General features: G+C 44.2%; 2 protein-coding genes across 8 annotated transcripts in view; both read left to right on the forward strand.

Moving 5' to 3' along the window:
- The first annotated feature begins 8,514 nt into the window (after window positions 1-8,514).
- On the forward strand, window positions 8,515-11,389 carry LOC126045601 (cuticle collagen 2-like). The gene is made up of 2 exons (XM_049816970.1): window positions 8,515-10,766; window positions 10,973-11,389. Exons 1-2 carry the CDS (start codon window positions 10,560-10,562, stop codon window positions 11,387-11,389), a joined length of 624 nt encoding a protein of 207 aa, XP_049672927.1. The 5' UTR covers window positions 8,515-10,559.
- CDK13 (cyclin dependent kinase 13) overlaps window positions 11,384-23,904 on the forward strand; it is a 45,757-nt gene continuing 33,236 nt past the window's right edge. For all 7 annotated transcript variants that reach the window (XM_049816953.1, XM_049816956.1, XM_049816957.1 and 4 more), the window contains exons 1-2: window positions 11,384-12,630; window positions 23,125-23,730. In XM_049816953.1, the coding sequence (XP_049672910.1) occupies window positions 11,399-12,630; window positions 23,125-23,730 (1,838 nt within the window). In that variant the 5' untranslated portion in view covers window positions 11,384-11,398. The remainder of the gene's footprint in view (window positions 12,631-23,124; window positions 23,731-23,904) is intronic.

Genomic DNA, 23,904 nt, shown 5'->3' on the forward strand with positions numbered 1-23,904 from the left:
CTCTGCTCTTCCCTTGGCTCCATTTCCCCAGGGCTTCTTGCTTCTGCAGAACAGCCTGTGCTCGGAAGGGCTCCAGGCTTGCTGCCCCATCAGGAGCTGCCGCTGTTCAGCTCTCCCGGCGTGCAATACAAGCGCAGGGCAGGTGTGAGAGCGCTTTTCAAGCATCACTGCCCAAGAAGCACAGCAGCGGAGCAAGTTCTGGAAGGCAAAAAATATGCTTGTCATCGCTACGTGTCATACTTTGGAAAATACCCCACGGTACGACACACCTCTCCTGCTGCTGCTTCTGCTTCTTCTTCTGCGTGTGTGGTCAGTCCTGATCCTCATTCTTCACGTTCTCGCTCTTCAGGACACAGGGACCGCTTGGCCTGTACACTTGCTGCTACTTTCTGTAGCTCTGTGACTTGCCTTTGCCACTTTACAAAGGATGTTTTTTCAAGCTCACCTGAAGAGCGCGTCAGCCTGCTCCTGGCTGCACGTGCGTGTTGTGTTAATGCTTGTGAGCATCGGCTCTGAAACAGAGTCAGAAAAATAAAAATAACGTCCTGTTTCCACATGTAATCTTTGTGTTATGTGTCCTCACAAGGGTTTTTTGGAGCTGAACCCCCCTGGCATTTCAGGGAAATAACAGTCTCGTCGTCATTCGACTCATGGTGAGTGCAGGGAATAAACGGAACAGAACGGAACAGAACAGTTATGCTGTGCTGTGCCCAGAGTTCCGCATGAGAAGCTCGGACCTAGGTCGGAGGGCTCCATCCAGGAGAGCAGCTCTCTGCAGCGCAGGTGCCAGGCCCATCCAGGAGACAGGGGCAGGGACGGGCACACCTACAACATGGCTCAGGCAGGGACTGAAGGCCCCAGGCTGAGCTGAGACACGTCCCCTGGGCCCTTGGCAGGAGACGGGCAGGGTGGGGGTCCCAGGGGAGGCCGGGCCCAGCCATTGAGGCCTATGAGCACCCCCAGGACCCTGACGGAAGCAGACTTGCACGGCTCATACGCCCTCCTTTAGACAGGGATGGTTGGCCACCTTGGAGACAGAGTGTTGGGCCAGGTGGACCTTTGCTCTGGTGGAGTACTGTTGTTCTCAGGCTCATGTGTTTTAGCATGTTTTTGCACAGGAAACGCGTCAGACGCTTCTAAAAATGAGTCCAAGGAGCAGAAATAAAACCCAGGGGTAATGAACAGGTATTGCTCACCTCCAAAAGGTTTGCAACCCTTTCGTTGAGGAGCATGTCCTGCTTCAGACTGAGGCCTTGATCTCTGAGCCTCACGAGTGTCAGAGATGCGGGGGGTTGCCATCCTGTGGCAACCCAGCTAAACTGGATGAACACAGAAGACTTTCAAAAACCACACTTCACACTTGCTTTCTGCAGAGTTGTGCGGATGGTCCACTTATCTCGAGACGATCCACGGCTCTCACCCCCACCAGAAGGCACATGCCTCCTTCCCACAACGTGACAGAGCCAATGCCTAGGCTGGGACGTGGTTATGGGTGTTCGATGCCTTCTGCTAGTGCAGGGCTGGGTAGACGTGTCACCAGAGGTTTCCTCAGCATGTACTGGTAGGTAAAGGATGAGTTGGGAAGAAGATGACAAGGGAAGAAGAGAAAGGAAGGGAAGGGTTTTTTTAAACAAAATGTGTTTTGCTCATGTGAATAACTAGTCTGTTACCCACATTTATTTTTGGAAAGAATGTGATAAATCAGTGAGGCAGCCCATTGCTTATCATACAGGATCTGTTCTTCAAATGTTTGGCACCTCTGATAATTTTATCCCCATAATTTTTGAGGCATAATTCTCTACCTGTGGGATCATCATATCACCTTCTGAGGCAGTACCAAGTTGTTAAAAATATTAGCTTTCCCCCGTAAGTTTGAATGGGGAAGATCATGAATGGTTTTAGTTTACTTTTAGAATTGGGATCTGTCCCAAGAGCAGCAGCTCAGAGGCAGTGCCTTGAGCACACTTGGAGGATGACTGATTTCTTGCAGCAGAAGTACTTGTGTGAATTCAGAGTCTGGTTTCATGTTCTTTGCTATGCTGACCTCTAGGGAAACTTTTCTGCAGAACTATTTGCCAAAGCATTTGTATAGAGAGCTAGTGTGGCTTCAAACCAGTCACTGCCCTTCTTATTCTAGGGGCCAGGCATTTGGTGTTAAATCCAAAGTAGGCATTCGCATGAAGGTGCAAGCTTTTTGCTTCTCCCTCAGCTGTTTCCAGCACACTTGAGTGAGTCAAGGTCTTGGAACAACTGAGCAGGGCCCTGTCAGCAGAGAAAATGCATCCTGAGTTAAGAAATGGGGTAATTTTTCTGAATACTTGTGAACTGGGAAGTTAAAAATTTCAAAAGAACTCTGCACTCTGAGTTTGTGGAGGGCAGCATATACCTTTTCATCCATTGCTAAGACTGCTTCATCGATGGATAAAGTTGGTATCAACCACTTAAGTTCTAGCATGACAGCTTTGGGAAGAATTAATAGATTGCTTTCCCAAAGGAGCTGGGGTGCATGGTGACTGTGCAAGTGTCTCCCATCAGCAGGCAATAAGCCTGCTTCAGAAGGGACGTTTCATGGGCTGAAAAGCCAGAAAGCTCTGCTCGGTTTGATGCTAGTTATCAATGAAGCCCGAAGAAAGGAAATGGACGACTAAAGCATGGAAGAGATTTTTGTTTGTTTGTTTTGAAAGGACCATTTCAAGGAGAGATGTTGAGAGACATGCATATTCCACAGGAAAAGCATTGGGAGATCTTTTTCTCCTGATATTCAAAGACAGAAAAATTGCTGACAGTTGCGGACTAGGAGCATTTTTCTTCTAAATGCAAAAGGGTGAAGGTGAGTCATATTGGCTAATGATGACCATTCTAGAGCAGTGAATTTTTTCTCTCTCAAGTAGCCTGCTTCAGACTCCTACCTCAGTTTTTTGCTCAAGTGGAAGGTCTGAACACCATCCCAGTGTGCAAAGTTTTGTACACATAATAGTAGACTATTACAAAAGCCAAAACCCTAACAGTAATTAATTAGCTATGAAGGCATATGATGGAAAAGGTTCTTATTTTTCACTAAGCTCAGGCTCCCACTATCACAGGCAACTATATCACTTTCATAAACAATGAAATCCCTTTCACAAATTGGTCAAACTCCATCCCTTGCTGGATTTCAGTTTGGTTTCTTCTACTAGCAGATGACTCCAAACGCCTATTCTTTTAATGAATAAAACCCATACATTTCCAGGCTGTGTTTATTGACAGTTTGTTTATAGCTGTCTGCACTAACTCTGTCTCTTTGTGCAAACAGTTGTTCTTCCTAGGAGTTTATCTGCTTTCCTAGCCTCAAGCTAAATTTACAGAACAGTGTGATTTCTTCCTTGTCTTTGTAATGCTAGACTAACCATGCTCTGCCAGTCTCCCCTGAAATTAAGATCTTGGTATCACTGATGATCTTCATAGTCTTTTCTGCTCCTGTTATGAATTCATCTTTCTCTGAATGAGAATGACCAGAACAGACGCAGACTCAATGGTCTTAACAGTGACTTAAAGACAGCATTGATCTCTCTCAACTCTTTTCTAGTGTATAGGTTGCATTTGCCATTTCAGTGGTAAGTCCACTTGTGTCCTGATCAACCAATACACAGGTCTTTATCCTTCTTTGTTTTTTTCCCAATGGCTGAGTTCCTGGTTCATAGAAACACTCTTCGGGTTGGGAAGAACGAGCACTGACATATTTAATCTAGCCAGCTCTTCCACAGTGCCTTGGGAAACATGACTTATTGCACTTCAGTCACTAGACAATCTTAGGGCAAGATACAAATACAACTGCAGTCAAGAAATAGTAGAGATAGCAACAAGACCCCCTCAAAACTAAACAAAAGACAGTGTATGTACACCTCAGACTGTTTTTGTAAAATGGTTAGAAAACATGTGAATGCATACAGTACTTCAGAGAGTAAAAATAAGATGTCTTCTAAGACTTCCACACTTAACTAAAAAAAACCAAGACCCCTAGGATAATGAGATAATTAAATTCAGGCCAGATATTAAAGACACCAAAGAAATTTTAATTTCTAGCGGTCTGTGTGCTTGGCAGAATGATATTGGGTTTGTAAGAGAAAAAGCAGGTTGATACTGGAAGACAGGAATCAAAACTGCAGAGAACACTAGATAAATGTTACTGCATAGGAGAAAAAGAAAAACAGACACCTTTCCCCACCGCCACTCCCCCCAAAAAACAACCAAACAAAAAAAAACCCAACCCTAAGGAAAAATCCCTGCCAGGTCAACCAACAAGCCTTGAGGAATTCTGCTAAAAAATAAAGATCCTCAAACTACTGCAAACTCTTCCTAGCTCTCTTTATCTTGATGGCTTGACAGTTTGTCCTGCACCAGAAAGACATTGCTAAGGACTTTACACATCATGGTGACAAAGACAGGACACAGAAACTTTAAAAAGGGAAGGAAGAAAGTACAACAAAAACCTTAACAAAAAAAGAAGTGGTAACATTGCCCATGAAGCATGTAACACAGCCTCCTCCTTAGTGCATGACCAGCTCAGCATCTATTTTTATCAATTGTATTACATTAAGGATGGTGGACAGTCACTCAGAACAGACTTTTGGGACCCTTAATGCACTTTTGCAGATCCAACAAAGTATTTGAGTAAAAACCAGAATATGAGTTGAGGTTTTAAAAAAAATTGAAAATTACCTAAGTGTTAGCCCAAGCTCCCTCCATGGGATGGCTCCTAGGGGAGTCCTTTTCTAAGGGCTCATTTTCTAGAGCTGGCATCCAAATACTTTTGGAGCCAATATTATTTTGGCTGCACTTTTCCAAGTGTGTTTTTCTCCAGTGTTTACCTCTGTTTTCGTGGGCTGTCCATATGATAATACCTTGCAAGATAAGACATACCTGCAAATACCCTTCCTACAGCATTTCAGCTTGTTGTAGAACAACCAAGACCTGACTCCTCCAGAGCACTGGTTCCCACACCACCGCATGTGCCACTGCCAAGATGTATCTTCTAACCTAATCTGGTGCTCATTTCCCTCCTATTTATTCTTCCCCGCTAAGCCTTGTGGAAACAAGTTGTAATGCTTCTTAAATTTTCTGGCTCTTTGGGAAGCCAACAATTGGCACTATGCCATCAATGTCTTCAATGCTTCTGAAGCATTTCATACTCTGAAAGGAATCTGTTTCGGGTCTGCTTTGTAATGTCAGGAACCTATGGATTTCTATAGGTTTTCACTGTCAAATCCTATGCCGCCATTGCCTGATGGCTGAACGCTGCCAACACTGACACGACTGCTGTTGGCAAATCCTCCTGTAACCTGGTGTAGCCAATTTCCAGGCAGAGTAAACTCGCTGTCATTAGCAGCTTAGCTTCTAGTTAAGAAGCTTCTCTGACAAGTCATGAGGCTCGCTCCACATGCGAAAATGCCAGCGCTCTACTGCTAATCACACAATTCTTTCAAATAATATATTCTTGCTCCAGAAATGCTAGTGAATGCTTGGGGTAAATTGGAAATTGCAGCTTGTGTTGAATTGTCCAGATCTGTCCCATGTAATTATCCCCAGTCTCTACAACTGCCTCTGTGATGTAGGGTTGTTGGCATCCTGGGTTTTGTTTTTGTTTTTTTTAATGTGCCAGAAGCCTGATGATGTACTTGTTTTGCTGAGTGTGCTTCTGTGTGTGTCACAACACACACTGGAGAACCTCTTCAAAGTTGCTGAATATTCACATACACAATGAGCAGCAAAGGATATCAGCAAAGCTGACAACAGCCTCCAGGCCACCGTGGAAAGATAAGCTATTCCACAATAGCCACAGATGAAGTCTGGGATGTATGGCACTTAACACAGTGGGGAAGATATGAGGTATGCTGCTACTGACCCCTAAGTTGTGCAGAATTTTCATGATGCACAGCATGTTCATAAATAAACACAGTTTGAGAAAGTATAAATGCATTGTTGTCTAGGTCAGAGTAATCCTTCTTGGACAGTGACCTCCTCTCCTGAAATGGCAGGTGGGCCAGCATACCAGGCTCTTTCCTTCACCATCTGATGGGACATCATTAAAGAAGAGAAAAAACGAACGCAGTTGTTCTCCACGCAGCACGCATCTTAAGAGAAAACCTGAAGGAAAGTGCATGTGTGTGCGCGCATAACTGGAAAAATATGTAATGAATGCTTTGATGACAATGTTTGTAAGAAATGTGAGTTGAAACAGAGAGAGACAAAGGGTGGAGTGAAATAACACACTTGTAAAAGGAGGCTTGCTGGAAGCGGGTGATGGACAGGATGAGTACTATTGCTTGAGTTTAGAAAAAGGGAAGAAACCATTAGAGGGATTCAAGGAGTTGAGATACAAGAGTGGAAAAGAGGTGCGGTTTTTTAGTTTTGTTTATTTTTAAATCATGTTTTACATAGAAACATAACTAGTACGTAAGCAAGCTAGCTAACAACAATTACATAGCAAGGTGGCCAGAAGACTGTTAAATCGCTAAGGAAAGACAACAAATGCTGCTTTTAAAGCATTTAGGATGACATGTAAGATGGTATGGTAGATATACCTAATGAAACAAAATCAGCTCAAGAAGCTGAGTTAAGTATAGGCAGCAGAGTGGCAGCTCCAGTCATGAAATTCAATAAAATCATGAAAAAGAAAAAGGTAGAGAGGGGCAGAAAAAAGGGAAGAAAGAGCTTGAGACTTCATTAGGAGTCTGAAATCAGAAGTCAAGAAGTTTGGAAGGAAACCTGAAACATGCTAAATTGAAGTTAGTTTCAGTAGTGTAAGACAGCAAAAAAAAAATTTCTTTTTCAGGAAGCAATGAAATTGCTTTACTGTTCAGAGTTAAGCATGCCTTGTAACAGGAGTGATTTCCTCCCAGGTTCTAGTCAGCAAGTTCTTACACCCCTGAGTTAATAATCAGGACCTACGTAAAATAAAAGCAGGAAAAATCACCTGGCCGGAGGCTTTTCTACACTGCCTTCTGGAGCACCATTTCAAGTTGGCCCAGCTATCACTCCTTGATTGTATTGTGTGGGGTTTTTTTTCCAGTGACTATTTAGACTAAAGCAAGTCAAAATAACAGTAATGTTGAGTAATATTGAACATTACAAAAATGCATGCATTCATAATTATAGGAGACATAGTAGGTCTGACTGAACCCTTAATGCCTTGCGCAGCCATTCTCCACTCACAGAGCTGATGCTGAACAGCTGAAGAACCATCATAAGGCAGGCAAAGTGCCATACGGCCCTGCCCTGAGGCTGGGTGCGGCCAGGGTACCACTCTGCTTCACAGGGTTAAGAATGAGGAAACAAAGTAAGATTCACGTTAAGGTTGTTCCTTAGGATCAATCCTAAGGATTGAATTAACTCTCCAGCATCTCTCCTAGTCTATGGGCTGTTCCAGGAAGGAATTGCTGTATTACTATGGAATACCCTGAGTGTTTCAGCCAATATTGATTGGATGGAGAAACCAATTTTATCCTGTTCCTGGTTCCACTGTCAGACTGGAGAAGAACATTGCCCATCTAGAAATAAGCTTTCATGGTACAGAAATCAGCCTTTAGTTCAGTACTCACTTCTGAAAACGGTTTAAATTATGATAGTGATATATTCACTGGATTTGCTTTGGCAATTGGGAACTAATAGTAGTTAGTACCGTGGGTAAAACGGGAAGGGTGAAGGGCATCACTTCTCCTAGAGTGACCAGGCCACTTCATAGGAATACTGTAAATGAACAAAGTGTGTAACTCCCATGATCTTCCTAAAGCAAAAAAACCTCTTTATTATACTACGTGTAGCATACCATTTGGTTTTACCCCATTTGCAATTATGCAAATTCTTAATTTTGTGAAGAAATTACTGGTGTTGCTCTGTGGAACAAAGCAGCACAGAGAGGAGACCTGCTCACATGAGATTCTCTGCATTCAACTTTTAAAGTAGAACAAAGGATAGAGATGGTAATCCTAAATCTGCCTTATGCCCTTTGCTGTTAACAGCAATCAGAGGATATACTTGGTCTGAATTGCTTTAGTAATACCATGCACCAGCACTTAAATTTGCTTCAGCTTACTGCAGGGTGGCGTGACAGTAGTGCGCTGGTTTCCATGGGGAAAAATAAAAGCGGTTTATCACATGCTTTGTCAGCAACTAGCCGGGTGTTAACATTCACCCACCCTGCTCATTACCTCGGACGGATATTCGTACAAAAGGAACTGCAGTGAGGTGTCCCCCCCCCCCCCCCAGTCCTGTATTCCTGCAATCTCTTGAAACAGTTCCTCAGACTGAATAAAGGCATTTTTTTCTTTCCCCTCTGGAAAAAGGGAGGTGAGCTGTGGGGAAAGCTCTAGCAGAGAGGATCGCGTGGAGTCGATCCCAATCCTGTGTCTGTGGCCTAGAAACATCTTTGCGCAGCTAGGGCAGTTCCCACCGACGCAGGCTTTCAAACGGTGGACAAGCATTACGAAATAGTCAGACACTTTAGGCAACTTTAGCGAACTTGGTATTTTATTAGGTCTCCTCTTACTGCTGCTCTTAACTGAATCGCTGAGAAAACAACATACTGCAACACACGTTCACTTTTGAATACATCTTTAGCAACTCTGCTGATTGTGAACGATAGCAATGACCGAGCAGTTTGTTAGCAGGAAGGAAACCTTTCTTTGCAGTCCGTTTACATCTTCTTGCATGCATCACTAAACCTTGCATTTAACCCACCGCCTTTACCTAAGGCAAAAATAAATTTTGTCCTTCACCTGTGAGTTTGTATGTTTTTTTGCTTCCCTTTCAGACTCCAAACACTTGAGACAGGGGCCTGAAAATGAAATGTGTAATTGTTCTCTCATCTCACTTAACTGTGCTGTAAATTCTGGTGAGCCAATATCCTCTACCTGAATTGGCTCAACTGAAAATTACAGATTATGGCCCAAGTTGCCACACTTCATTAGAATACTATAAATACTAAATTTTCACTCAATTTCACTCAAGGGAGAAGTTTATAAATGACATTTTAGTGGTCCCACTGTGCTTACGCAAGCCAGCAGTTGAATACTTTGGCTCTTTCTCTGAAATGCCTTCATCCATCACTTTTCGGCCTGCAGATCTCAAGATGGCGTGCATTTCTGCTTGCTGCAGTTCTGCTCTGGCCTCAGATTTCATCTGAGGCCTCAGAGGGACATACCCTTCCTGCTATCACTGTGTGTTATGACGTAAGGCTGGGCAGGCACGAGTTGGGTATTTGCTCGCATTGGGCTTAAGCAGAGCAAAACAGACTTGCTACCAAATGGAATTAAAACGTTGTTATTAAATTACATCCTTCATATGAAAATTACTAATTGGACAGGAATTTATGCTTTAGCTAGCTAGCGGAGAGTTTAGAGCTACTTCTTACCACATGTGGCAGAAGCCTTTCTACACATTTGTAGCTGAAATCAACCTTTCTCTTCCAATACAATTCCCTTTAAAGGAAATTTCAGTAGCTCTCCTCTGCTGAATTTTGTCTTCTCAGGTGACCTGTATTACACCTTCCAGCGTAGAAGTAATACACAAAACCCTTAAATACTTTGTTTTGTTTAAAACCACCGCTGTCCTCCCTTCTTCATAGAATGAAGAAGTCCCCCTGCAAACTCGGCATTGTCTGCCACAGCATTCCGCTCAGAGGTTTTCCAAAGGGTGCCGATTCTTGGAGCTTTACAGGCTCTCATGCTTTTAATGCCGATTTCAGCCATGGAAAGCTCTTAGGACAGTAACACCGCAAATCGGGGGCAGGCAGAAAGGTTGAGCTTGGGTGCTTGTCTGCCATTTTCCTGTAGTTTCTACAGGCCATTTAGATTCTACTACAGCATTTTTAATTGTAAGCCACTAGGAAAAGGTGGAACGCGCTTTGTATGGCAAGGCAGAACAAAATTCCTCCTACACAGCTCAGGCGTATGACCTGAACAGGGCAGGCGTGCAGCCACAATAAAGTATTTCGCGGTTTAGCTATGTATTTATAAATATATATAAAACCTGTTAGGGGTATGTATAACTATAGTATACACGGCTCGAGCGCCAGGAACTTTAAACGGAGCTCTTCCGCGGCAGCCACCAGGGGCTGGGCTGCCGCGCCCGCACAAGGAGAGCAGGCGCCAGCCGGCGCTCCCCGCTGTGGAAGAGACGCGGGGGTGCCGAGGCCCTAGGCCGGCCGGCCGGCCGCCGCATACCCCGCGGAGGAGCGCCTCAAGATTGGCGGTCCCTCAACGGAGAAACACCGCCGGTCTGCCCGCGGCCTGAGGCGCCGCCCTCCCCGAGGGCCCCCACCGCTCCAGCTCCGGCCTTCCAGAGAGCCCCGGCGGGGCGGGCGGGCAGCCCCTGCCCAGACCCCAGAACCCCGCCGCCCTCAGCGCCGCCGCGCCCCTCTGGCGGAAGCGACCTTTGGCCCTCGCGCCCGGAAGCGCCCCCTCCCTCCGCCCAGCGGAGCGAGCGCCGCGCGGTTACCGCGAGAGGCGCGCTCTCGCGAGAGCCGCCGGGGCGGGGGAGGGGCGAGGTCTCGCGAGAGCTGGGCGGCTCTCCCGGCTCCGGGCATGCGGGCGAGGGCGGCAGCCCCGCGCGCCATTGGCGGGGCGCGGCCCCCCCCTCCGCCGCCGGCCCCGCGCATGCGCCGCGCGCCGCCGGGCCGTGTCCCCCGGTGCGTGTGTATGCGTGTGTCACCCGCCCGCAGCGCGGAGGCCGCGCAAGCGCTCCCGGCCGCCGGCGACTCGGGACCGGGCACCTGGGACCCGCCGGGCAGGGTAAGCGGGCTCGGGGCCGGCGCAGGGCCGAGCGCCGCCTCGGACACCCCCCTCCCCCCCTCCCCCCCCCCGCCTCCAGAGGCGGCCCGGCACGGCCTGACCCCGCCGCCCGGCCGGGGAGCGGGTGAGGGAGGAGGAAGCGGAGGCCCCGCGGTCCGCTCCCGGCCTCCGCAGCCCACCGTCCCCGTCCCCCCCTCCCGGCGCAGCGCCGCCCGGTGCCGGACGAGGCAGCCGCGGCCCGGGATGGAGTAAGGAGGCCGCCGCCAGCAGACACTTCCGCGTTGCGGGAGGCCGCGCCGGGCCCGCGGGAGGCTCCCGCCGCTGTGCCGGCCAGCGCCCGCCCCCCAGCCCCGGCGGCGGCCCCGAGCGCGGGCGGCGCGACCCCCCTATGTGGCGGCGTGGCCCCATGTGAGGCGGCGGCGCGGCCGGGCGGGCTGCGAGGCGGGCCGGGCCCCGGCAGCCGGCCGGGGAGCGAGGGAGGCCCCGGTCGGGGCCGGCCGGCGGGTGTCCCCGTGTGTCTGCGCGGCGCCGGGTCTCCATGGCGCCGGCAGCGCCCTGAGGGCGGCGGCAGCGGCGGCGGCGGCGGCGGATTCCCTAGGCCGCGTCCTCGTCCTCGGCCGTGAGTGAGCTCGATGCCGAGCACCTCGGACGCGGCGGCCGGCGGGAGCGGGGGAAGCCGGGGCTGGGGGAGCGGCGGCGGCGGCGGCGGCAGCAGCAGCAGCTCGGCGGTGGAGGCGGCGGCCGACAAGAAGCGGCTGCATCACCGGAGACGGAAGCGCTTCGCGGCCCAGCCGCAGCCTCCCCCCCCGCCGCCGGCCCCTCACCCGCTGCTCTTCCCGCTCCTGCAGCCGCCCCTCCTGCAGCCCCCGCTCCTGCAGCCGCCGCTGCCGCCGCAGTCCCTGCTCTTCCTGGCGGCCACCGGCGCCTCCTCCTGCTGCGGGGACGGGGGGGAGCGGAAGCGGCCGCGGGGCAAGCGGCGCTCGGGCTCCCGGCACAAGCGGCGGCGGGGCCGCGGCGGCGGCGGCGGCGGTGGGACCCAGGAGGCGGAGAAGCGGCGCGGTAGCGGGGGGCTGAGCACGCTGGTGGAGGAGTACGACGACGTGAGCTCCCAGTCCGAAGGGCTGGTGGGCGGCGGCGCGGCCGGCGGCGGCGCGGGCAGCGGCGGGGGGAGCCCGGCCTCCTCCTCGGGCGGTGGCGGCGGGACCCAGCGCCAGAGGGGCGAGGCGGAGCGGAGCGGCCGGTCCCGCCGGGAGCACCGCGGCAGCAGCGGCCGCTCCAAGGAGCGGCACCGAGAGCACCGCCGGCGGGGGGAAGAGAAGGCGCAGCAGGAGGGGGCGGCGGGCCGCGGGGGACCCGAGGCTTCCTCGTCTTCCTCCAAGTCCCGCAGCCGCCACAATCACACCGGGGGCCAGGACCGGGAGGGACTCAAGAGCAGCAGCGGCGGCGGCGGCGGCAGCGACGGCCGCAGGAAGGGCTCCCTCGCCTCGCCCGGCAGCGGCAGGAAAGAGCGGGAGAGCAAAGCGCACCGGAGCCGGACTAAAGCGGCCAAGGAGCCGCCGTCGGCTTACAAGGACCCGCCGAAGGCCTACCGAGACGACAAGCCCGAGCCCAAGGCCTACCGGCGGCAGCGCTCGTCCCCCAGCCCCGGCCGGGATGACAGCCCCCCGCTGCACCGCTCCTCGCAGAGCCAGCGGAGCCGCAAGTCGCTCAGCCCGGTGGGCGGCCGCTCGCCCCTCAGCCCCTACAGCCGCCGCCGCTCCCCCAGCTACAGCCGGCACAGCTCCTACGAGCGCGGCGGGGATGTGTCGCCCAGCCCCTACAGCAGTTGGCGCCGGTCGCGGAGTCCCTACAGCCCCGTTATCCGGTGAGTCCGGGCCTGGGGGAGGAGAGAGGGAGTGGGGGGTGGCGGAGCGGGGGCTCGGCATGCGGAGGAGGGGAGTCACGGCTGGGTCTGGGGCTGGGCTGGAGGGCAGGCTGGAGAGGCTTGCATCTAGCAACGAAAGCCCTTCTGCCTCTTGCCCTCTGGGTGACAGAAAGCTGGGATGGGGAGGAAGGGGAGCGGGACATGTGCAAAGATCTTCCTGTCCTGTCTTGGGGAGAAAGGGAGACGCGGGTGCCTGTAACACTTCTGCAGCCCGTTTGTCTCTGTGGGAGACCACCTAGCTGGAAAAAGGCTTTTTAAATATTAAAGGACATGAGAACATTTATTGAATTAAGATGCTTCTCGCAGGACAGGTTTTCCAAAGGACCAATTTTGATTTTTAAATCTTTGCTTATGAAGTACGGAGATTCTCGGGTACATTTTTATGTATCCTGTTCCCCTGTATAAAAGGATGCGTGTTAAATATATTTGTATTCGGTTTAATTCCCGCTAATCTAAAGAGCAAACAAGCTGACAGGCAATTTGTGTTACAAGTGTTTCTTGTTCTTTTTAGAGGTCTATAGAAAGACTTAGACTTTGTTTTGCTAGGAAAAGGAGCCAATGTCAAGTTTTGTTAAATTGTCTTTTGTGCTTTACACAACCTCTGAAAAGGTGCGTAAGCTCTTTTCCCAGTAAGGTTGTGTATGTGTATATATTTGACGTGTGCTTGCAAATCATTTTCTTACTGTTAGTGGGAACTCAGAGTGTAAAGGTCAGCATTGCTGTGACTTTTTGAATTTCTGTACGGAGAGGAAACATGGGCTGTATCTCTCTAATCAGGTACAAATCGTGTTGCAGAATTAAAGCTCTTCAAAATATTTTAACTTGCGGCAAAACCACTGGGAATTTAAAGTATTTGCTTAGTATGTATTTATAACTTAAGATTTTTAAAATTTCCATATTGGAATCTTAACTGTTGCCTCATTGTTCATAGGCTTACTTAAATCCACATCTGGACCTCAATTTTACATGTATCGGGTGATTTGCCATTCCACTGGCAAGAATTTTGTTTACAAGGCATTACCTAGTGGGTTGTCTGAGAACTGTTGTTCTCTGCTGTTTCTAATGAGCACTTTGCATCAGTTACCGTTTGAGGCGTCCCACAGTGTATCCAGTGAGGATGCTGAAGCTGTTCCTGTGTTTCATTGGCCATTGGTAGAATCTGATGTCCTGGGTGTGCATCGAATGCTGTTTAAAGAGTGAAGTAACAAAACTGTCCTGCTTCGTTCAGAGGGATAGAAGAAAGGTGCCTTTGGAAAAAAAAAAATAGTGATTGTTTTAAGGTATGGTTGTATGGAATACTTTTGTAAACAATAGGGTGTTTCAAGCAGAAAACACTGTGAGTGATCTGAAAAACAGCACGTCATCGTCGTTGTTCCGTGAGCTCTGTTAAGAGTGGTTAAGGATACTCTTTCAAGATTATTTGGTAGTATAACAGCAGGAATATTACATGCATAGTTTGACTTAAACACTCGAGGAATCAGATTATTTTCTGTAGATGCTTATATCCTGAATAAGAAGGCTGATAATGACGAGCAAAATTATGTATGCTAGGTTTGCACTTATGAATAGCTCTATTAGTCAGATTGACAGTCCAGTTAGGTAAGGATCCTGTCTTATAGACGCACTGACTGATAGGGCTGTAGTAGAAGGTACAGGAGATGTTGTATAGGGGTTGGTTACAGAGCAAAGTTTTGTAGGAGTGTTTTTCTTTTTTTCTGTCGGTAATGGGCCTGTGATTTGAAGCATGAGAGTTTAAATCTCCTGATTTTTATATTGTCTCTATGGTAAGTGTGTAAATGTTCTCTGAGCTGCAGATCTGTTCCTAGGAGTTAGCTTTGTGACTTCACACCTTCCTTTCTCCAGTTAAACTGTAATTTGTAATTTGCATTCCGTCTTTAACTGCATACGGATAAATTACTTTGTTAACAAATGCAGATCGTCAGGTTTACTGGAGAGGGATTGGAATGGCTGAGTGAAAAGAAGAGTTTGCTACGTGTAGAAAGCAAGGTTGGTCTGTCCTAATGTGGCATTCATTGTAAAAATGTCATTTTCACAGAAAACGAAAGAAACCAAAAGTGTGAAGATAAGCTCAGTTGTTCGTAATGTTTGCCTGGTGTTGAGAAATGCAACCTAGTGTTTCTTTGCTCCCATACAGCTATTACGTATTACGTGTATTGCAGTGGCGGTGGGGAAATAAAGATGGAAAGTATTTATACGATTGTTTTAGCCATTCAAAACTGTGTCATAATCGCTTTTTTTGCTCAACTCTGTGGTACTACACCCAAAACGCTGAAAATTTTAGCTGTGCTGTTTAGATAATGGTATAGTGGCCTTAGACTTGATAGGATATTATGGTTTCATGAAGGCAACAGCTTCTTGCAGCACCTGTCTTCTTCATCTGGATGATTTAAAGACTTAATTCTGGGCTTGTATCCAGCTGTAATGGTGTCAAGACAGTAGGAACTTTGTATGTGACTGAGCATTCCATGCTGCAAGTCTTTTTGCTCTTTTCATTCCATATCTCATATATGTGTCTTCCGTAATGTTATATAAATTATCTAGTTATTTTGGTATGTAGAAAAGGAGAATGAAATGGTTCTAGCATGCTTGGAAAGCTCATGTGTCTAGGGTGCTGATTTTTTCATCTAGGTCTCTGAGCTGTTTAGGGAGAATCTTCTAGTAAACAGTTGAAGCAAGTGAAGTCAGCTTCACTCATTTGAATCCCTGGTTTTCTCAAGCAGCAGCAACAGCGCAATTGCTGTGAGTTAGGAGTTTTGAATTGCAGTAGTGACTGATTGCTGTCTTTCGGTGATGTTGCCTGGAGGTTGGTTCTGAAGAGAAGCAAAGACATTAGATACTCATTCCACACTTGGAAAATTCTCTTTGAATGGGAGACTAATTTCCATTTCCATTATAATAGCAGTAAACGTCTGTGTTTTGGGGAAACTGATTGTTTGAGCTGTTTCTACTTGTTGGACAAAACTTCTTTACTTGCTTGCTGCTGGTGGATTTGTATTACTATATTTTCTTGTGGATAGTAACACAGCTGTTTTAAAGTAGCACATGCACGTTTTCAGAATGGAAATTCTTCCATAATACCAAAAGTATGAGGTATTTATTTCTCCGCTGATAAGCTGATGGGATTTTTTAACAAATTCACAAGAAAAAAGAGGAGGGGGAAAAAAAAAAAAAGAAACCCCCATAGCTGACAAAATAAGCAGACAAAGTCTCTCTTTGGAAACTAGTTTAAGAAGAAATTGTAGGAAGAGAAGAACTATTTTTCATAACTTCAGTCAGGTCATATGCTATGTGATCGCACATTTAATTTAGTTAGCTGTATAGATGAGTAATTGCATTTTTCTGAAGTTGGATACACCTACCCATCTGCTTAGATAAAAGTAAGTGGGTGGGGCACTACTAGCATAGTACTACAGTATGTGTGGATGTTGCTTATAGGAAAAACACAAGATTTCTGTTCTTATTGGTACTGTAGGGACATCTCATTCTCTAGCTGTAGCTAGTCTGCAGTAGTGAGGCTCTGCAAAATATGGATCATTTATGTGCAAAACCAAAACAAGCATAGGCAAAATGGTAAAATACATATTCAGTTAGTAAATGCCTATTTCATGGAGAAGACATGCTTTCATACACTGATATAAAAATAACTTTGAATCCAGTAATTCTGCTACTTTTGGACTTAAAGGAGTAGGAGAGATTTTCAGTCATTTTTTTTTCCCCCTTGTTTGGTGAAAACAGGTTTGGGTTTTTTTTTACATAAAGCCCTCTAATCTTGTTTAGTAAGACTGTATCTTGTAGAACTTAAAATGTGAAACTGTAGGTTTTCACTGTTAGGAATAGCTAATTTTTCCAGTGCGTATTGAGCGCTCTCACTCTAGTACATATTCTGAATTTATTAAGATTTTTTACTTGGCAGTGGACTTTGCTTTTTGCCCAGCCATGTTGATGTGCCTTTCCTTTTCCTCATTGGACTGCTTCTTTCCTTATTGTAGGAAGGGACTTCATTTGAGAAAAATTAACTTTTAATGTGCTTAGAACACAGCATTTGAGTTGACTTTTTGCTACTTGATTTCTTTGTAGGCGGAGTTCTCATCTGAAAACATAGGGTTATAAAGCAGAATTAAGAAACAAATAAAATTAATGTTCAGAATTTTTCAGTATTCCTATGCTGTATGTATTGGAGACCATTTCAAAGATTTACAGTTCGAATCAGTAAGGCAAGTTATGTAGTCTTCACACTTCACATGAGTAGGTGGTTGCTTGCAGATCTGTTTAGAATATAACCTTGAACTAGAGGTTAGAGAAAACAAATAAAATTAATTAATAACGTATCAAGTGAGAGAGCATTATTACTGTTATGGCTTAAAGAAATGAATTATACTTTTACCTGCTAGTGCAACATGGGAAAGATATACTATGAACTAGAATCTTTTGTCAAGGTGGTTTATGTTACTGAGTGATTATAAATGTCTTGGAAGATCTGCAGTGAAGCCAATTGATTAAATTTAGGCCTCCCTTTTCAAATACACTGTGACCTTACCGTGCAGGGGAAGATGGCAGTGCTTAGTCAGTAATGCAGCATTCACTGGTAGTTAATGAAAGAGCTGGGCTACAGTCAGTGTTTTAACCTCCTTCGGTCTGTTTGGTTTCCTGTTTTTCTGCTCTTTTTGTGCTATGTCTTGTCAAAAAGTTACTGGCAAAATCAGTTCCCGTGTTCAACTCTGTAGATGCTGATATATTCCAAGTATGATACTGTTTGCACTTAGGTAAACACAGGTAGCTGGCTACTAGCATGTTGGATTTAGCTTGCTCTTAAAGCGGTTAAGAAGAAAAGAGGTTTTTCAAGTTTACAAACATGAGAAGATAACACATGACTGTTCTGATTTGTCAATAAAATGTAATTTTTTAATTTTTTTTTTTATTAAAATAAAAGGAGGATTGCAATGGGAAAGAAAGAAGACCTAGAAAAGTAGCTTGCCAAGAAAAAACATGCAAGCTGAGTGAGACCTGTATTCTTGGAAATCTGACATGTGTAACACTATTACTTTTTTCTTTCTTCTGTGCTTTCAAATATCAAGATAGTAAAATATAGCTAAGTTTTCAGTTACTCTCTGGAATTCTTTCATTCTCTGCTTGAGGATTTAAGTGGTATTACATCAGTAGACTCTTTTTGTTGTTGTTAAATTCATTAATAAATCTGTTGTTTGGTAATGATATGTTAACCAGTGAAGTGCAATAGAATGTTGCCTTGAGAGAAGAAGGAACATTGTAACAGTTTTGAAGCTTGCACCTAATAACACTTTGATATCTTAAGTAGTTTTTTTAACACAGTGAATAAGTACATTGTATTAATTAAGCAGAGAAAAAAATAAATACTGGTTTGTTTTATGAAATCTAGGGTGCTAGGCAAAAAAATATTAAAAAGAAAAAATTGTGATACCTAAACCAACATTCCCCCCCTCCCCCCCCCCCCCCAAGAAACATTCTTTTTGTTGTTCTGAAAAATGGAGGAAAGCAGTGCTGAGTTTTGGTTTTGGGGTGACTTCCTTATTAGTGCTTTCTTCCTCTATCAGTTTCTTTAAATCTGCTGCTTCTCATACGTGTTTTGTAAATAATGTCTTGAACTTTTTTTCTGGTTTTTCTTTTATAGCTACACATAATATTATGTAATCACTTCAATTTCCCTTTGCAGCTAATCTAGTTGTGCTCCTAGTCTCCTTTGTTGCTGTGTGTGGGGAAGAAAAAAAGCAGCTTTACAACTTCTTAGCTCTAATGCAGGCTAGTCCTAATGATACTCATAGTTTTTAGGCAAATCAGGGGTTTTTATCTTTCTTTTTTTTCCCCTCAAAAAATGTTTTTTTCAATATAAAAACATATTGAAATCTGTTTATGGTTCAGAAGTGATTTTATGAACGGCATGAAGTCTGGCAGTTATCTTGTCTGTAGGGACATAGACCTGTGTGAACTGAACTCAGGATGCTTGTAGAAGACTGTTAACGGCTAAGCGTGCCAAAGGTACTTGCAAATGATGCAGAACCTGTGGGTGCAAATAGGAAGAAGCATTGGAGGAAACTTACCTGAAACAGTGGCTTTTTAGTAGTCTCTCCCCATGTGTGTTACCAACAGATGCTGGTGCTTTTGGTTTGGGAGACTGGGGACGTGGCCCTTATGTTTAGTACACTTCCTGATCTGTCCAGGCTTGGGAAAAAAAAGTTTGGATTGTTTTGTTGGATTTATTTGCTGTTTGCAATGCAGTTCTGTGCAGTTGTAGCCACTGTTCTTTTGTTCCCGTTTACTGTGTTAAGAACAAACTCCTAACTAAAGACGAAATAGTTGGTGACGAATGAATGTCAGATAAGGCATTTTATATATGTGCCTATGCATGCGCACACATTTAATAGAAATCTGTTTGAAGATTTAGAGAGTACTGTATATTTCAGATGTCTCTCCTGGTGTTTTTTCAGGGTCCCAGTAAAATGTCAGTATCCTGTTAAATGGCAGACACTGGCTATTGTGTGAGCCTGTTTCTGTGCTGTTGTGACTGCATCTTTTATGTCAAATGAGTGTTAGCTCTGAACAGAGTGAATTGGCTGTTTTTATTATGTATAAGGCAATATTTCTCCACTCTGAACTCTGTATATGCTTCTGACGGAAAGCTTGTAAACGTCCATAGTTTTGGGTTTGTGCCATTTTTATAGATAGAAACCTGTACATAAGTTTTGTCTAGCCTGGAAGGTTCTCTTGGGACTTTTGAACTAATGCTGATGAAAGTAAGTGATAGTTGAATATTTGAAACGATGATTAGGCTTATGAAAACAGCAGATTTTATCATTGTAACTTGAATAACTAGCACTTTGACAAAGCTGCCTTTTACTTAATATTCAGCATTTGTCTGTTTAGTTGAAAGTGTTAATGGTTTTGCTGTAACTCTCTTGGGTCTAGCCCAGTGGACAAGGTACATACAGTAAGGGATTCTTGCAAAGGTCTGTGGGATGCCAAAGGAAGTTCTAGTTTATTAATAGCACAGGCATGCACTAGCTAATGCAACATAATTTCTTTTGCTGACATAAAATTAAATAATGAAAAACTTTTGGAAAAATTAAACTAGTGCAGAGACTGTACTCAGTCAACATATTTAATAACTAGGCTACGATAATTTTGATCTGCTGTTAAGGGCTGTAGTATGTACTGGAACTTAAATATCTGTGTGCATGTGTATTTGCTGTCTCCCACATGGATGCAGTTCTGACATGACAAAGTTATGCTGATGTCATTTGGGGTATGAAACCTGGGATGCAGAATGGTTGGGTATTTTTCACTGAGTTTGCAAAAATCTGTGTTCACATCCCACGCTCTCTTGATTAATGTTGGTAAAATACGTACATCAATCCACTGTCAATGCTTGGCTTCCTTACATGTTTGTTTTTGAAGAAAGTATAAAGATTTAGGTTATTTTTGCCCCTGCTTTTCAAAACTGCCTCTTTCCCACCAAGTTACGGTAGCTGATTTGGTGATCATTACTAGTCACTAATTTGAACAGATTTTCTCATTTCATCCTAGTAGAGATCTAAATGAACCTGTTTTATTTTGAACCAAAGTGGAACAGAAACAGTCTTATGATCAGGTATGGTGTCTCAGCAACTGTAGTGTTTTAAGCTGCTACTTCTCCTATCAAGTGCATGAGGAATTAATGTCCATGCTTCTGTTTGTGACATAGATTACTTTCTTTATATTAGGCACCTTTCAAAACAAAAAAACAAAACAACCCTGAAAACCCCAAACAAACCAGAAATTGTACTTATGAAAGAAATATAACTGATTTTGAGACCTTTGGGGCATGGTTTAAGTTTAGTACAGGTTGCAGTGAGGTCCTTGGGATGGAGGTTGCATTCTACAGGTAACTGGAGCGAGCGTCAGTTTAAAATAGCTCATCTAGGAACAAGCTGTGCAAGCATATGTTTTCCAAGACAGGTCAGTGACATCCTCGCAAATGATGCGCCATTTATAGAAGTCAGTTTAGGACTAATGGGACTTATTAGCTTGTGCTTGATGCTGGAGAAATATAATTACACTGATTCTACAGCTGGTGCGGATCTGTAGCAGTATACTTCTGCCTGAGATAGTAGTTCCTCTTGGAAAGTGAGATAACAGTGTGAGGAGAGCTCTGGCCTAGCATTTGAAGCGTAGGTATTGTCTGAATAGTCTCAGCCCTCCTTTTTCTTCCTACTACGCCATCTTGACTCTGTATTATGGAACTTTGTGCTTCTTTACTTTTACTGTGTTTTGGCCAAACCTCTGAAAATTTTCTGAGGGTTTTAGTACTTAGTTTTCCAAAGTAATAATGAGAAAAATTACTTCAGCAACATGATTCATAATGGAGCAGAAGTGAGTTTTCAAGGGAGTTTTTCTGATCAATGTTATGTTTTTATTTATTTTTTAATGGGCATGGACGTTAATATCTCTTTGCCAGAGTGAACCGAACCCTTAAATTTTGGTTGAAAATTCAGAGAACAGAATTGTGTTGCTTACTTTTTTTTTCTTTTAAGTGTAAAAAACTTCTATTGTTATTGTTATTACTGCCTGTCATTGTTATCCTGCGGTGCCAGAAAATTCTATAAAACCTGCTCTCTGGCATAGAATTGAACTGTATTAGTTTCCAAGAGTTGTCCTTATCTGGGGTTTGATTTTTTTTTTTTTTTGTTCCTTTCAAGGGTGTCTAGCCATTTGGATCAGTTTCAGTTTTACCTATAGAATTTTGAAACTTGTGCTGTAGTATACAGTTTGCATACCTACACATTGTTTTCAGTCACTCCTACATAATTTTGATTCATCTCAATGACTTTTTATGTTGCTTTAGAAAGATGACTGAAAAGAATTCTTTTTGTAATGGAAGAAAAAAGTATACATTTGGAAATTACTAAATATTGCACACAAAATAGAAACATTATTGTACTATATTAAATATTTATTCAGTTGAAGCATTGAAATGTAATTTCTTGTGTTTGATAATTCAAACTGAATTAATTTGTTACTAAAATTAGTTTTGACATAGGGGTGGATAATCCTGACCAGAATGACTGTAGTTGGCTTTTTTGTTTGTTTTGTTTTGGCAGTTTCCATACACTGGTGCTATTCTTCGAACTCTGAAATTCTTGTATCTCCAAGAAGTCTTATTTTTGCTATTCCTTGATGCTTTTTCTTTGTCCAGCTGATGAATACTTTTTTTTTATCTTGATCATACTTTTTCTTCCCCTTCAAGTGATATACTCAAGCAAAGTAGATTTCCACCAAACTTTAATCAAGAAAATAGTTGTAAATCTGGTGAATACTCTTGCTATTCTTAGTATGGTAAAATGGATTAAACCCCCCACATTTAATTTCATTTATTTCATAATGTTTCAGTGTGATAGCAGTGGATTAGGCTACCGTACTTGTTCCATGCCCTTCACCTCAATTAAATTTTTTCCTTTTTGCTTTTTAATGAAGGACTGAATCAAAACTGCTACTAGGCAAATTAGGATATCCCTTTGAAAAATTGAATGAGAAATAATTCATATTAAATGGTATTTCTGCACAGTTAAAGTTTGCTTTTCTAACTGTTGAGATCCCCCCCCTGCCCCCTCATTCTAGGTTGTTTTTCTGCTATGATTTTGTAGATGGCTTAGATTTAAATTTTTTTTCTGTTAGTCTCTGTATTCTGATGCACGCATAGCACAGGCATACTTATGGATTATGTTTGCTTATTAGTAGCTATGGCAAGTATTGGGTACTTTCTTTTTTGGGGGGAAAAGTATACAGTTAAATTTCAAGAAAGGAAAGGTAAGATTTATTGCTGTCTTTCAGTTGGTTACATGCAGTCTTTAGTAGTCAGTATTTTTTGTTTTAACTAACTTATTTTAATGACAGTTGTGAAAGTAAAACTTAAGAGGTTGATACAATTACTGCTTCAGTGTTGTATTTAGATTTTTCTTGTTATGTTGTAACATTAATTTAATTTTGTTGAGTTCTAGTTATGTAGCCAGCTGATTTTTTTCTCAAATACTGCATGTACTAAAGGTGTTTGTACAAGTTGCATAGGATCAGATTTTCTTTAAAGGAGAAGAACATCTCTGATAAGTAGTGAGGAAAAAGAAACATCTATCCTATAGGTATACTTGTATTTTGCAGTTTTTTAATGGGAGAAATTACATCTAAGAGCTTTAACATTTTTCTAACAAACTGTTTAGGTGTAGGATCTTGATTGATTATAGATTTTTTTTTTTTCTATGCATGATCTTCACTATTTCATAGACTTCTGTTTATAAGCATGGTGATAATGGTTGGTTTAAAGAAAGTAGTTTGTCAAAAAAAGCAGATATACTGGGAAAGCAGCTAGACTAAATTTTAACTGGGTAAATCTTTACTTTTTTGAAACAGGAGATCAGCAAAATCTCGAAGCAGAAGTCCATATTCATCAAGGCACTCAAGGTCTCGTAGCAGACACAGATTGTCTAGATCCAGAAGTCGTCATTCAAGTATTTCTCCTAGTACATTGACTCTGAAGAGTAGCCTGGCTGCTGAGCTGAACAAAAACAAAAAAGCAAGAGCTGCTGAGGCAGCCAAAGCCAGTGCAAAAGCTTCCAATACTTCAACACCTACTAAGGGAAACGCTGACACTGCTGTAAGTGCACCTCAAGTGAACAACGTAAAGGACCTGAAGAAAATAAAAACTGAGCATACACCTTCTCCTACAAGCAGTGCAAATTTGAAGAATGACAAGGCAAAAGCAAAGGTCTCACTTCCTGAAACAAAAGGGGAAAATAATTTAATTGCAGACAAAATTACTAAACAGAAACCTGCAGTAGTAAAAGAGAATAAATTAACTGTTGTAAAACAGCCACCGGTCACTGTAAAAGAGAAAAGCAAACCGAGTACACCAAGTGTAGTAACCAAGGAAAAGGATCGAATTGTTGCACTACCAACCTCCACACTGCCACCCTTGCCTTTGCCTCCCACGCTGCCTGAAGATAAAGAAACTGATAGGTGAGTTGTGACATAGATTTGCTTTTTGGTGTTGTCTGTTCCTTTTTATTAATGTTGTTGTTATAGTCTGTACTTTTTTTATTGTTATCATGATTGTTTCCTTTGGAAAATAAATATAAACATATTTGCCAGATCAGGCTGATGCATTAGGTAGTTTGTTCTTGCTCTTCAGTT

Source organism: Accipiter gentilis, chromosome 14, assembly GCF_929443795.1.
Source record: "Accipiter gentilis chromosome 14, bAccGen1.1, whole genome shotgun sequence".
Taxonomy (NCBI): Eukaryota; Metazoa; Chordata; class Aves; order Accipitriformes; family Accipitridae; genus Astur; species Astur gentilis.

Bases quoted from the DNA above. Each gene is read 5' to 3' on its own strand.
- LOC126045601 (XM_049816970.1), top strand. From the start codon at position 10,560: ATGCGGGCGAGGGCGGCAGCCCCGCGCGCCATTGGCGGGGCGCGGCCC. The intron at 10,767-10,972 runs GTAAGCGGGCTC...CTCCCGGCGCAG, and splicing joins CCTGGGACCCGCCGGGCAGG to CGCCGCCCGGTGCCGGACGA.